Consider the following 14,044-nt stretch of genomic DNA (forward strand, 5'->3'; position numbering starts at 1 on the left):
GAATATAGTGCAGAGGATGTGGTAGAGGAGGAGTATATGCCGGGTTCATTCAAACTTCATCGGCATCAGGGAACACGGAAGAAGGATATATTTATAGTATAGAACCAAGGCCCTACCAACGAAACTGGTGGCCAAACCCCTACCCAATAGTAGATACAATAGATCAAGTACTTCAACCACGCTAATAACAAGAAGCTAAAGGGTCCACAACGAGCTCTATGTAGATAATCACTGTCAGTCCTCATCTATATCTTGGCGGGTCTCCGGACGAGAGCATTCGTCAAGGTCAAGAGTCTGTCTCGCTCCTGCGCCGTAAACTCCCGACGTCCAGGACCACCCCGACTGCCATCGCCGCCGCCGCGAGCACTGGCGCCCGTGAACAAGTCATCTTGCGCCCGCGACCGGTAGTCGGTGTGGAACTTCCACCGTTCCGCCAGGTCGGCGGGCAGTTGACCCAGGAAGGCCTTGGCAATGTACTCGCCGATTACCGGAAGGAATTTGTATGCACTAGTCCCTCGTTAGTATCATAGTTGACACCCATAGCTTTTGTGGGGAGATACTCACTGTCCCGTACCGCCGGTCGCGACAAACACGTTCTTATGTTCGGGATGGCGGTCAAAGATGAAATCGCCCGTCGGGGTCTCGTTGTACCAGCAGAGACATGTCTTCTCGAAACCTCGCGCCACCAACTCAGGTAAGATCTCACCCAGACCAGCCAGCAGTCGTTGACGGCCTTCCTCGGGGATGAAGTTGGCACGCTGTGAGATGGCCTCGCTGGGTGGGGAGGAAACGTTGGACGAGGACAAGGTGTAGCCGAAACTGTGGCAAGCCACCTTCAAGTATCCGGTCTGCTCATGAGGCGGGAAGCTGAAGAATCCCGTAGACAGGTTGAAGATGATGGGGAGGTCCTTCAGACGCTTCACCTCCTCCGGAGTAAGTCGCACGAACCCGACGATCTGCGCGGTGGCCACCATGGTGTTCCATGAGGGCACCAAACTGGCGGTCCATGCTCCTGTCGCCAGAATGAACTGATCGGCAGTGATGCGCCCGCCATCGATGGTTCGCACGGCGGTCACTCCGCCATCCGACCCTTTCTCCAAGCTGGTTACATGTCCATGGCGACCGGTGACAAAGGAGACGCCCGCGCGGATGCAGCGATCGCGCAGGCCGGTAATGGCGAGGCCCGCATCGGCCCAGCCCGCGGCGTTGTTGTAGAATCCCTCGAAGCCTGCTCCGATGGGAGTGCCTGACACTGTAGGGAAACGATCTTTCAAGGCGGTCACATTGTCGAGGTTGTGCCATTCGCAGCCCATATCCGTGAGGATCTTCTTGGTCTTGCGAATGAAGTCGGATCCGCCCGCCGAGACGAGGTCGGCAGGCCCTGACTGCTGCGCCGTCCAGACACAAGGGGTGCGATGGAAGGAGTCCGCATAGTCGGGACTGGTATTCCAAAGCTCGTAGGCATCGCGGCCCATCTTCGCATAGACGGGATCACCATAGTCGAAGCGAATAACGCGGGAGATGTCATTGCTCGATCCATCGGGGACGGGCGGCATGGACCGATCCATTACCGTGATGGAGGAGAAGCCATCTTCGGCCAGGTATAGGGCTGTGGAGAGGCCAAAGACGCCGGCTCCCACGATCACGATGGACTGTGTCTTGTCCATGACTATACTAACAAGAGAATATCCAGGAATCAGAATGTAGTGTCATGGGACTACCTCCCCCTAGGCCAGACCCCCAGATTCTTAATGTGTTTGAGAGCAGGTATTGGACGGTTGTTTTGCCCCGGCTGGGAACCGGGAACCGAACCGAGTCCGTCTTGGCCTGCGCCTGCAGCAGTTGGATTCTTTCTCGTTTGGGTGAAGGAATCCGTGGATGTGGGGGGCATTGGCTTGAAGCGATGAATGGCAATGGAGAGACTAACCGTGGACCGGTTCCGTGGTGGAGAACTGATCATGCAGTCCAAGTGGACAAACCTGCAGTGGTGAACTGGCAGCTCCTCGGCCGGCTGACAGCTCAAGCTTTCCCTAGACCGGAAAACATTCAGTCCCTAAGATTAAGGTGGGCTAATAATAATCTTGCTGTAGGGAAGATCTGGGGCTTGACTTCCCAATCGGGCTAATGTATGTAAGGGGGGCTCTGTTTGTGCCCTCCATCACGGAGGATGATTTTCATCTGTCCGGGTCAAAGCTCCCTTATCGCTCCGTATCTGATTGCCAGCCGGCGGATCGGTCAAAGGTCCCTTCTGCCGGCCGTGTCTATCTTCAGAGAACATGCCTTTGTATCAGTTCCATGATAGCGTTGTGAGCTGGGATAGGGCTGGATGCTAGTCCCGTGCATTGACCAGACGAGGAACCACGGCTGCCATCGCCGCCACGAGGCGTTCCGGTGCCAGAGAATCCAGGCTCCGTCCCCGACCTCCTGATCGCTTTGGAGCCGGTGGACGGCTATGGAGCCGCTGTCAGGGAAGAAGAGGATGGGTTGGAATGAAGCAAGATGATAGAGATAAAACCAGATAACCAGCTGGCTATAAAGGCAGTATCTCATCTCGTCCTCAAGTCTGGTAGAACAACAACAACGACCAAGATCCATCTCCACTCAAGAGCCTCTTTCCAGACTCTCACAAAAACCCTCAAAAAACCAACATTCTATACTTTACATCTGGTCTAATACCATGGCCTCCGCATTGTGGAACTACCTGGGTCTCCGCGAGACCCCCACTACCCCTACCAATGAGGCCGTGCGAGCCCTGCCGGCTTCATGGTACACCTCGCAGGAGATGTTCGAGCTGGAGCGACGCGCCATCTTCTCCCGCAAATGGCTGCTGACCACTCACAAGCTGCGTCTCCCCAACACTGGAGACTGGCTGCAGTACGAGGTGTCCGGCTTCAACTTTGTTCTGGTGCGCGACAAGGAGGGCAACATCAACGCCTTCCACAACGTCTGCCGCCACCGCGCTTTCCCCTTGGTGACCGAGGAGAAGGGTTCCGCCCGCATCTTCGCCTGCAAGTACCATGGCTGGTCCTACGGCCTCAATGGCAAGCTGGCCAAGGCCCCTGGCTACCAGGACCTCGATGGCTTCGACAAGAGCAAGAACAGCCTCCTCCCCATCCACGTGCACCTCGACGCCAACGGCTTCATCTGGGTCAACCTGGATGCCGGGGAACAGCCCGAGATCTCGTGGGACGATGACTTCAAGGGCATCGATCTGCAGTCCCGCTTTGCCGATGTCAAGTGGGAGGACTACACCTTTGACCACACTTGGGAGCAGGAGGGCGACTACAACTGGAAGATCCTGGCCGACAACTACAACGAATGCTACCACTGCGCGACTACGCACCCCGACATCCCCGCCCTGGCCGACTTGGCCACCTACTCGGTCGACACCAAGGATGGCGGCATCATCCATGATGCCCACTCCAAGCCCGACCAGATCGCGGCCGGGCTCCGCATCGCTAGCACATACTACTTCCCCAATGCCTCCATGACTGTCTCGTAAGCGTGCCTCTGTCTAATTTAACCCCTCCCCACCAGTTCCAACCCTAACATTCATATCTGCAGGCCACACTTTTTCTTCATGCAGCGTTTCGTCCCGCTCTCCCCCACCCGGTCGGTGATGAAGTACGAGGTGTACCGCAACAAGAACTCGAGCGACGAGGACTTTGAGCTGATCAACACCATGTACAAGCGCATCATGTCCGAGGACAAGTATCTGTGCGATCTGACCCAGAAGAACCTGAATGCGGGAGTGTTTGTGAACGGCGAGCTGCACCCGAAGATGGAGAAGGGCCCCTTGTATTTCCAGAAGGTGGTGCGCGACGTGGTGACGGAGCACTTCCAGCGCGAGGAGAAGGAGGGACAGGAGTACTGGCCCGCCCGTCAGCGGGTGCCCAAGGAGGCGGCAACGAGTGCGCAGGACATGCAGTTCTGTGCCAACCTGGGGTGTGGGGCCGGTAAGGAATGCTGCTCGAATATCGGGGCGCAGCCACCGGCGGCGGTCGCCTGGTGAGGGGGAAAAATGTTTATGAAGGGGATCGGCAATTGGGACAGAAGAGAGAGTTGTGCTATGATTCCATCTTGACGAGTTTGACACATTGTTTTCGGCAAATCAGGTTAGCGATCTTTTGTTTGGATTTGAGATATTGTACCGAATTAGAATAGTATCTTATTTTAGCATGCTTCCAATCTTTAATGACGTTCAAGTGAATCATGGTGCATTTCTGTCGCGTATTGCGACTAGATAAGTAAAACGGGGGTAATCCAGAAGACGAAGAGCGGGATCGGATGGAATGGAAGGGGGAAGATAGATAGATAGTAGAAGAGAGGAGCAGGATGGCCAAGACGGGAAAAGCAGCCAGAAGAGGAAAGGGAACCAGACTAGACCACGTGCGCTCACCTGACCGGTGGGAAAAGTCACCGGACTTTTTTTAATCTTCTTCTCTAAGACCATCCAGGATACAACCCAGTACTGGGACAAAGAAAAGTTAAAGTTAAATTATGATGCTAAGTATTAAATTACTCCGGGGTTAGTCAGAGTGTTCCAGTCCCAGTTCTTTTTTTTTGCTTCCCACGCCTGGTCTGGAATGTTCAAACCTTCCCCCCTGCAAGTAGCCAGACGCACCAAAACTTGGACAGGGTGACGGGTCATGGCGGGGATTCCCAGGGATTCCCAAGGACTGACAGGGGCCCAGCTGACCACTGGCCATGGAAAGGGAGTGTATTGGGTGAAATTATGCGAGGGTGGCCATGAGTACGAAGTAGCCTGTAGTCTAGCTACTACTATGAATAGCCCTGCCATACGTGAATAGAATCAGACTCGGGCTTATCTCTCTCCCATCGATACACACCGGGAGATACGTTGACTGGCAACGTTGTCTGGCTGGACCCTCCGGGGAGAGCGGCAGATCCACCTTTTCGCGCTGCTGGTCCCTCCATCCATCCAGGAATAGCCGATAGTAATCTGGTACTGGTACTTGGTACTAAGATAGTAGTAGTAGATAGCAGATAACCCTTCTTTCTGTGACAGTTCCCAGGTTCCACTGCCAACCCAATCTAGTACTTACAGCTTACATACTAGTTAGTTCATACCCTCTTTCTTCTTTTCCCTCCTTGCACTCCTACATCTATACGAATTATCATTGGTTGTTTCTTATCCCCTCCAAACTCTCCGCGTACTCGGGACTACTACTACCGATAGTAGTTGGACACCCTAGTACTATTAGTGGTGGTGGTAGTAGTAGTAGTGGTAGTAGTAGTAGTAGTATATGCCCGCGCGCCAACTCTCGTCCCTCGTTCCTTCCTTTTCTAATCCGAATCCCCTTCTCCGTTTCCCCTCCTTCTCCCTCCCCTCTTTTGTTCCCGCGGGCATCGCGTCCCGTACTCATTCCCCTTCCCCTCCCAGCAGCTCTTCCATCATCATCATCTTCTTCTTCTTCTTCTCTTTGAGTCATCCTGGGAAAAGTAACATGACGCCACCAGAAGGACAGCGTCGGAGATTACGGTCAAATCATGCTTGTTTGAATTGCAGGTACGAAGACTCCAAGTATTTTTCTATCTATGTGCCGAGAAAAACCCACTCACCAGCGTTGACAGAAGGAAAAAAACGCGCTGTCCGGGCGAGAAACCGGCCTGCTCATGCTGTGTGCGGCTTAACCAGCCGTGCTCGTATACACCCGTCACGAGGACGTCAATAGGCAGTCCTTCCGTGGGTGCACCCAACTTCCTCTGGACTTCGCGGTTGCTGATGTTCCACCTCAGAAAGATCGCCTGGCAGAGCTGGAAGAAAAGGTCAATCTCATTCTAAACGGCAATATGTAGGTCTTTCTCTATCTCTCTCTCTCTCTCTCTCTCCTCGCGAGATTGTCCGCAGTACAATTAAGCTCACAGATCCTCACAGACTAGCTCGATCGACAGGTCCCGAGACGAAGTTATCGCCACCATCCCCGAGACGCCGCGATTCTCACACCCCTTATCCTGTCCCATCGGGGCTGGGCGAGGGCACTACCCCTCACTCTTCACCCTCGGTCATCGCCAGGGCGATTAATCTCTACGTGGAGCACTGTCACCGGCAGCCGGTGTGGTGTTTCGACTTCGATGGGCCAGGCGAGCCCGGCTCTCTCCCGGAGGAGCTGATTTGTAGTCTGTTGGCACTCACCTTGCGCTACTTACATGAGCAGGACCAGGGCCAGCATTATGCCGACGATGCTAGGACGCTCATCATGCTGCGCATTGCCAATGGGACAGTGGAGCTGGCCACGATAGAAAGTTTGTGTCTGCTGTCCTATTCTTCTTTCATCGGTACGTCTACCCCCCGGAATGGCCAAGCAGTGTGGAAAGTAATAGTAACTAAATGGTATGTCCCATTGTCGCAGATGGCAATACACACCTCGGACAGTTCTACCTAGGCCTGGCATCCCAGCTTTGTCGCGCGGCCATGCTAGATGTTGCGGTCGCCTATTCCACCGATGATCCACACATGGAGCGAAAGAAGCGGCTGTTCTGGAGTCTACAATTGCTCGAGCAATCGTACGGCCGACAGACGGGCATCTTACGCACATCGACCGAGATCTGGCGCCCACCATACTTCGCGACGGATGGCGACCAGGACAGCCACAAGGCGACGGGGCCTCCGCCGCCACCCATGCCGCAGGACAGCGTGGGATGCACGAACCCCCACGATACAGGAATCTGGAACATGAGCAACCAATTCGGCTGGGTCTGGAGTAATGTCAGGGGCTATGTATCGGACTGTGCGCGCAGCAAAATGAAGGAGCCCTGGCGGCATGAGTCAATGTACTCCATGATCCTGTCCGACCTTACGGAGGTCGAGAACCGGACGCCCTTCTGCCATCGCTATGATCACGTTCAGTTCTACGAGCGTACTGGTGAGGAGCTGTCCTATGAATTGGCCTACTGGGTACCCTGGTTGAAGTTGCAGTTCATGTACCATGCCATCCTCACCGTCCTGAATCACCCGTTTCTGTACATTATGGCCTCGCGCCAGAATCCCAACCTGGCCATCCCGAACAGCTTCTGGCGACGTTCCTCGGAGCTGGTGGTGCTGCACGCCACCTGGATTGTGCGCTTGATCGACATGGTGGTGGAGAAGGAAGTACGCCTGTCCGACCCCTTTTTCGCCCATGTCGCCGCCATTGCCGCCACGGTGCAGCTATACTATTGCTGTGCCGGGGATCCCCGTCTGAAATACAAGTCGCGGGTAGACTATGCCAAGTGCCGCGAGTTCCTGAGGACCTTTGCCACTACATCGCGGGCCTGCGAGGGCTTGGTAGGTGATCGTCCCCCCCTGCCTACAGAATGAGCAGCTGACTCTCTGTCTCTGTAGCATCGCATCCTGGACCAGATGATGCGTATTGCATCCGGCTCGGAGAATGTCGACTATGAGACCTGGCTCCCCTCCAAGATCTACTTGAGCATCCCACTCATGTGGGACATCCTACAGTTCAACGTCACGGATCGGTCGGCGGGCGGGAGGGGAGACGGCCGCCTGCTGCATTCCTCATTGGCAGCATCGGCGGTCGGGCAAGGCTCCGAAGAGGACTCGACGCTCGAGGTGATTGTCACAACCTCGCCGGAGGTGACGGTCAACACCGCCGACGGGGGCCAGGCGGTGCCCCTGCCTCTGTATCGGACGCCAGCGACCTCCAAAGCTAACGCAGCAGCTACTTCCATAATGCGTGACACCCTCGTTGCGCCGATTGACAGTCTGATGGTCAATACTCCATGGCTCTGGGCCGACTCGGCTCCACTGGGCGACATGGAGAGCTCCCTGGGATACGCCAACTCCGGTCCGGGCGGCGGAGATGCGGAATTTTCGTCATGGTGGAATTTGGGAAACCTGTGAATCGATCCAAACCTGCGTGAATATCTAATACCAAGAATAGTCTTGATTGCCCTTTTGATTCGATGGAGATAGTATGGCCACCTACCCACTCACACACACAACCTGAGCGGAGACGTCGAAACCTGTGCAATCGAGAGGAGAGGGACAAAACACAAGAGTGAAAGAGAGAGAGACAGGGAAGAGGAGTCCCGACCAACCCCGCACGCACAAAAGAAATCATCCTCCTCTCCGTCCTCCTCTCCTCTTTCTCCTCGTCCTTCCCCCCTTTGCTGCTCGCCCCGCCTTTCAATCCGCGGTCAACCTGGCAGTCCCTATGCGAGATCTCCCTCTACCTCGAGTCTCTTTTCCACCCATGAGCGAAACTCTCCAACCAAGAGACCATACGCGCCACCCGTTCTCCGACCGATAGAAGCGAGGGGCATTGCCAATCCGACGAAGGCCAAAGCTCCTCCGTAAGACACGCTAGGACCCGCCACTATCCAGTACCGCCTTGCCTGTTTCGGACATCTTTTCCCAGGGATCCATCTTTTCCCCCCTCGCGACCTTGCCTTCCTTGGATAAGATACGATACGTCTGCCCCCCTATCGGCCCGCCAACTGTTTCCCCCCTCCTTCTTTTAGCGTCATGCGCTTTGTTTGTTGTTGGGATGACAGTAGCTACAGGCTTCCCGACGCAAGTCATCTCACACAAACACCGCGTCGGCTCCGCTGGTGCTTCGGGTTGATGTCGATCCCAACCCGGACGTCTCGGAACGCCATGGGTATTCCATCTTTTGGACTGATAGAGCGCAAGGGAGACGACGGTGGAACCGGTACTGCAGACGTCCAGCAGGGGTTCCCGGTGTGGTATGCTGTCTCTTCATGCTTATCGGCCATCAGTTTCCCGCGCGAAACGCGTCACCCCAAAGCAGGGGGGAGGTTGCACATGGCTAGTACCTCAGGTCCCCAATTGCCGTGTTGGGGGAAGGCGGGGGTGAAGAAAAGTAGTTTCCCGATGCCGCCAGGCTATGCGACCAGAACCTTCGCTGTATGCTGTAACTCGCCACCACCAAGTTTACCATGGCGATGCCTTTGATTAGTGTGGATGGCACAATCATGATCATCCTTCCCTTTCCCATGTCTCCTCTCTACATCATAATGGATCTCAGCCAATCGAGCTCCCTTGTTCCCGACATCCTGATGGGGATCTCTGCTACTGTTGTAGCATAGGACGATATCGGGGACACACTAACTCTTTTGCAGATTGCTCGCTCCTCCGGCATAGACCAGTCTCAACGGGACTTGTTGTCTATAATCTCTAGTATTCCTGTTGTATCTAATGTCTAATATTTACTGATGCTCTTTAACCAGACTACGACACCTATCCCAACGCACTCTTCAGCCACTCATGGGCCTGGCCATATATGTCCTCGCAAACCTTTTTCCGGTACGCTCTTTCGGCCGCATTCCCCTCCTGGCCGTGCGTGAAGCCATGCGTACACCCTCGGGCCAAGGTCCACTTATACGCAGACGTCTCGAAGGACGCTTCCTGGTCCTCTTTATCGTGCAGCCCCGCCAGGCGGTGGATCATCTGCTGGGCTTCCAGCCGCAGCATATCCCACTGCGCGGCAATCATGTAGATGCGCGGGGGCAGGTCTTTCGGGTCGGCGTACCAGGGGCTCAACAGCGGATCGCGTCGGTTTTGTCCCACACAGACATACCCCCAGTCCAGAGCCCACGCCATCATGCCTATCTTGTCCAAGGGACCATCCGTGTAGGGGCGGGAGGCTAGTTTGACGGGCGGGGGATGGCCAAAGTCGACAATCGGGTAGTAGACGACGGCGGCTTTGACCCGTCCATGCAGGGGAGGCAGCTGCGACACCGACAAGGCCAGATTCCCCCCCGCACTGAACCCCCCAATAGTGATGCGCTCGGGATCAATGGGCAGGGACTCATCCGCCAGCACGTCCTTAATCTGGGCGACTAGATCGTAGGTGGCGGTGGGGAAGGGATGTCGCGGTACGCGGCGGTAGTCCAGACTCACGACGAGCATGCCGGTCCGCTCGGTCCAGGCGGCGCAGAAGCGGTCATCTACCTGGACATTCCCCACGGCGAAACCCCCGCCATGAATGTTCAGATATAAGGGCAGGCGCTCACCCGCACGATAGTTGGGCGGGAAGAAGATGTGGGCGTTGAGCATGGGACGAGATGGGTAGCGACGGACGAAGGTGGGCTGGTAGCGACGCGGCGGCGGTCGTACCAGGCGCCGAAAGTAGAAGTAGATGGCGGCCAGGGATTTCAGCAGCCATAGTCGGATGAAGCAGTCCACGCGGTGCCAGAAAGGCATGCGCACTTTCCAGAGAGGGGGAGGGGACTCCGCGGTGGTGGTGTCGGCCTGTCCCTTCATGGTTGAGGCTGGCCAGTGAGACGGGCTGAGGGAAGAACGGACTCCCTGTCTCAGCAGGAAAAAAAATATCAGTTCACGGAGGGAAAGCGAACTAGCGCGTTGGGAACGTCATCCTTCGACACACAGCCTCCCCGTCCGTCTAGCGCTCCCGTCACCGCGATATCGATTAGTCCAAAGCCTTTATCTCCTCCCACCCCTACCCCCAAGGAGCTCATCCCGTAGTTGCGTCGCATAAAGAGGGCAAGAATTGCCGCGTAGTCGACGGGGACCATCGCCATGTTTCCTCCTCCCCGCACACAACGGTTCGAGAAGAGAGGGAGAGAAAGGTGTGTGACCGTCTTGCAGTGGTTGACATGGCTGGACGGGAACGAGGAGGTTATGTGAAGATAACTGTGAGTGCCTGAGATGGTTGATCAAGAGACAGAATGATACTTCTGGGCATCATAGTAGTGGTGGAAGATACACCAAGAGAAGGGAAGAGGGCCGGTTCGAGGCTCGACCGCGCAAACCTTATCTTCAGATCTTAGGATCTGGCCAATGGTAGTTCTGTCAACTAAAATCGAGTGCTCCGAAACAATTCAGGGATCTTTGACATTGTTAGGAAAGTTACTTAGGTGAGTAAGCAGCAGTAGACTCTGAGGAATGTGTGTGTGTGTGTGTGTGTGTGTGTGTTTCGTCTGTTTCTGGTCTGGTTGAAAGCTTCCCCGCATCTGTGCTTACCTCAGCGGTCCCTCTCGTCTCCACTTTCCTGTTTCATCAATTCCTCTCCTCTCTTACTCCCTCTACTCCTCTCTTCTACTTCTCGACTACATCTTCCTTATCGCTATACATCCCCCATTACCTTCTCGTCTTCTACTGCCCGCAAACCTTCCTGGTTAACTGATTTTGCTCCAGACTTCTGCTGCTGGATTGGCAACTCATCATGTCTACGATCCCCATTCGCGCATCTCCCTCCCCAGCATGGGCGAACGGATGAATTGTGGGTTCCCTTTATGTCATCATGGCATCATCGCCATCCTTTCTCCTGCCAGCAATATCATCATCATCACCGGCTTCTCCTCCGTTCGCCCAAGAATTTCTGCTGGCCAAACTCAGGAACCCTTCCATGTCCCTTTTCTCCCTCCCCCGAAAACCAACCCCTTCTCGAATCTTCCCAGAGAACCATTTCTCCCACTACCTCTTCCTGATAAACCGGCCGTCGTGCCCCCATGTCCACGCGCAGAAAGAAATCCGAGGTACGTGCTGGGTTTCCCTGCCGCGCCCTCCCTTACCCCACTGAATCGTCCATTCCTTAGTCCTAGTCTCTTATACATTCGTAGACTGCCCCAGCCAGGGCCGATCGCGCCCAACAACCCGCCGCCGAGTATGCTATCAGCTCGGGTAACTACCATGAGGACCTACTGCACGATCTCTTCCACGTCGTCCGATCCATCGACCCCGATCACACTCCGACCCTCGTCGACATGATCCGCAACCACGCCTCGCTGGACGAGGTGCGGGCCTACCTCACTCGCGCCCTGGCCGCTGCCCAGCCCTCGGCCCCAGATCAGGAGGACGCCTTGCGCCGCCTGGAAGGCCTGCGTCGCGGTATTGAGGTCGAGAGTGAGCCCCCACGCTTTCGCCCTCAGATTATGGATATCCGGTATTTGTGCAGTAATGCTCCTTATCGCGTCCCTGCCAAACCCTGGACTTCCGTCACCGACGACGATGACCTCGTCTCCCACTTAGTCTCCCTCTACCTAATCTGGGACTATCCCTTCTTCGCCTTCTTCGACAGCGGAACCTTTATTAAGCACATGGCCATGGGCAACACCGAATCCGACTTTTGCAGCCCCTTCTTGGTCAATGCCCTATTGGCCAATGCTTGCGTAAGTCCCTTTCACCCTGCCATGTATCTCTTTGAGCAGACGGGATAACTATCGGAGTTGCGTGGCTCTATCTAGTACTACTCGCAATACACCGAAGCCTACACTGTCCCCGGTGATGTCCGCACCAAAGGAGCCGATTTTCTGGCAGAAGCAGAACGCCATCTACAATCGCATCAGTTTGAGAAGGGAGGCGACATTCGTCTGGCATCTTTGCAGGCGCATCTATTGCTGTATGAGAGGTATGCTCGCACCAACCCTGGGCGGTGGGCGCCCTGACGCGTCGACCGGAGGACCTGACTGTATGTTTCTAATCCCACCAGGTACTCCTTGTCGGGCCACAATGACTGGGGATACACTATGCTGCATCGCGCCATTGAGATGGGAGAGTCGCTAGGTATCGTCAATAAGAAGACCGATTTACGCCTCTCCGTATCCCAAATGTCCGAGGATATGATCGTCTCCATTAAGCGCACCGCCTGGGGCCTGTTCCAGGTAGACACGTAAGTGCGATCTCACGTTCCTCTTACACACATTTTATGTCCCAGGCCCCTGTCTGATAGGGGACAACCGCAGGGTCGTCCATACCAACTTCCTCCGGCCCAGCCGCGTGCGCTCCGTAAGTGTCGAGCGCATCGACCGAAATGGCTTGAACACGAGCGATATGTGGGCACCGTACCCTGTATCTCAAAAATCCCGCCCGTCGTACCTAAACCTATATTTTGATGAAGCATGCAAGCTCTCCTTCATTGCCCGCGACATTTCCTGGAGTCTCTCCCGCACCGATCGGTCGGGCACCGAGCCAGATCAGCGCAAGCAAGAACTCTACGACCGGCTCAGTGCATGGGAAAGCAATCTTCCCGAGTGCTTCGATCCGGCCACGCGACCGGCACCACATCTACTGCTGCTCAGGTAAAGTGTACTTCCGATCCGCGAGGCGGTGGAGCATGAGTGAGCTAACCAGTCCCATTGTTCTACAGAATGCGCTACCATACACTAGTAATAAATCTCTGCTGCGATCGCTTCGGATTCCACCCCATACTCTCCGAGGGTGACGAGCGTACGCCCCGAGAAAGTAAAGGGTTCAGCGCTGTGGAAATCGCCCTTTCATCAGCACGAACTATCGCCGCGCTTACCCAGCAGCTACGGGTGGAATACGGGATGGAACATGCCCACCAGTTCGCCATGTATTCGGTCAACCTGGCGCTGTTCACCCTCCTCGGCCAGGACACCTTTGATATCCTCGACCGCGACTTCCTCACCCTGACCAGCGCCATGTCGATCATTGCCTGCCGCTCGCAACTGGGACGCCACCTCTTCCACCTCTTCAAGCTCTCGGTGCGGTCCCGCAACCAGGGCGATCGGGTGCAGCAGTCGGATGAGGTGCCACCCGGGATCAAGGAGCTGTTCCAGCCAGACTCGAAGGCACAGGTTCCCGACCGGTGGGATAAATACGCCGAGGGGTTAACCAAGATCGACGGCGAACAGAGTTACGTGGACCACTTCCAGGACGATCCCCAATCGTTAGCTACCTCTGGGCTGCACGAGATGTTGCAGCGATACGAGCGGTTAAGTGTGGGCAAGGAAGACGAGTGGCGTGACCGTCGGCCAAAGGGAGTGACGCATTTTTGAACTCCCTCTTTGGCAGGAATATAGATTAGACCATGTCCCATTGTGGTCACGAAGCTCAGATACATCCCTGAGCCTGTACATATATATGACTCGATTGCATCGGTAGACGATACACGAAGTTACCATTTCAATTCCTAACATATTCACCTCTTCAGAAAGTCCATATAACTATAAGATCAATTGATCCTCCACTCGGTAACCCGAAATACCGACATCAACCCTGATTCATAAATACATATATATCACCACCCCTCATGATCCCTCCCCCCTTTTGTATGATTACATCATCTTTCTAGAC

General features: G+C 55.2%; 7 protein-coding genes across 7 annotated transcripts; 4 read left to right on the top strand and 3 right to left on the bottom strand.

Moving 5' to 3' along the window:
• Positions 1-245: 245 nt before the first annotated feature.
• On the bottom strand, positions 246-1,667 carry AKAW2_30095A (NAD(P)/FAD-dependent oxidoreductase; the record flags this gene model as incomplete). The annotated part of the gene is made up of 2 exons (XM_041686571.1): positions 246-507; positions 565-1,667. The coding sequence occupies 2 exons, from the start codon at positions 1,665-1,667 to the stop codon at positions 246-248; spliced, it is 1,365 nt and encodes a 454-aa protein (XP_041540542.1).
• Positions 1,668-2,677: 1,010 nt separating this feature from the next.
• On the top strand, positions 2,678-4,012 carry AKAW2_30096S (aromatic ring-hydroxylating oxygenase subunit alpha; the record flags this gene model as incomplete). The annotated part of the gene is made up of 2 exons (XM_041686572.1): positions 2,678-3,498; positions 3,565-4,012. The coding sequence occupies 2 exons, from the start codon at positions 2,678-2,680 to the stop codon at positions 4,010-4,012; spliced, it is 1,269 nt and encodes a 422-aa protein (XP_041540543.1).
• A 1,456-nt stretch (positions 4,013-5,468) lies between these two features.
• On the top strand, positions 5,469-7,864 carry AKAW2_30097S (putative C6 transcription factor; the record flags this gene model as incomplete). The annotated part of the gene is made up of 6 exons (XM_041686573.1): positions 5,469-5,530; positions 5,596-5,707; positions 5,761-5,816; positions 5,900-6,300; positions 6,375-7,288; positions 7,346-7,864. The coding sequence occupies 6 exons, from the start codon at positions 5,469-5,471 to the stop codon at positions 7,862-7,864; spliced, it is 2,064 nt and encodes a 687-aa protein (XP_041540544.1).
• Positions 7,865-9,223: 1,359 nt separating this feature from the next.
• On the bottom strand, positions 9,224-10,249 carry AKAW2_30098A (uncharacterized protein; the record flags this gene model as incomplete). The annotated part of the gene is made up of 1 exon (XM_041686574.1): positions 9,224-10,249. One exon carries the CDS (start codon positions 10,247-10,249, stop codon positions 9,224-9,226), a length of 1,026 nt encoding a protein of 341 aa, XP_041540545.1.
• Positions 10,250-10,317: 68 nt separating this feature from the next.
• On the bottom strand, positions 10,318-10,527 carry AKAW2_30099A (uncharacterized protein; the record flags this gene model as incomplete). Its single annotated transcript, XM_041686575.1, has 1 exon — positions 10,318-10,527. One exon carries the CDS (start codon positions 10,525-10,527, stop codon positions 10,318-10,320), a length of 210 nt encoding a protein of 69 aa, XP_041540546.1.
• Positions 10,528-10,786: 259 nt separating this feature from the next.
• On the top strand, positions 10,787-11,225 carry AKAW2_30100S (uncharacterized protein; the record flags this gene model as incomplete). The annotated part of the gene is made up of 2 exons (XM_041686576.1): positions 10,787-10,863; positions 11,144-11,225. 2 exons carry the CDS (start codon positions 10,787-10,789, stop codon positions 11,223-11,225), a joined length of 159 nt encoding a protein of 52 aa, XP_041540547.1.
• A 232-nt stretch (positions 11,226-11,457) lies between these two features.
• On the top strand, positions 11,458-13,746 carry AKAW2_30101S (transcription factor domain-containing protein; the record flags this gene model as incomplete). Its single annotated transcript, XM_041686577.1, has 6 exons — positions 11,458-11,484; positions 11,569-12,117; positions 12,193-12,356; positions 12,438-12,617; positions 12,691-13,026; positions 13,095-13,746. The coding sequence occupies 6 exons, from the start codon at positions 11,458-11,460 to the stop codon at positions 13,744-13,746; spliced, it is 1,908 nt and encodes a 635-aa protein (XP_041540548.1).
• Between the last annotated feature and the right edge of the window lie 298 nt (positions 13,747-14,044).

This window comes from Aspergillus luchuensis, chromosome 3 (assembly GCF_016861625.1).
Source record: "Aspergillus luchuensis IFO 4308 DNA, chromosome 3, nearly complete sequence".
Classification (NCBI taxonomy): Eukaryota; Fungi; Ascomycota; class Eurotiomycetes; order Eurotiales; family Aspergillaceae; genus Aspergillus; species Aspergillus luchuensis.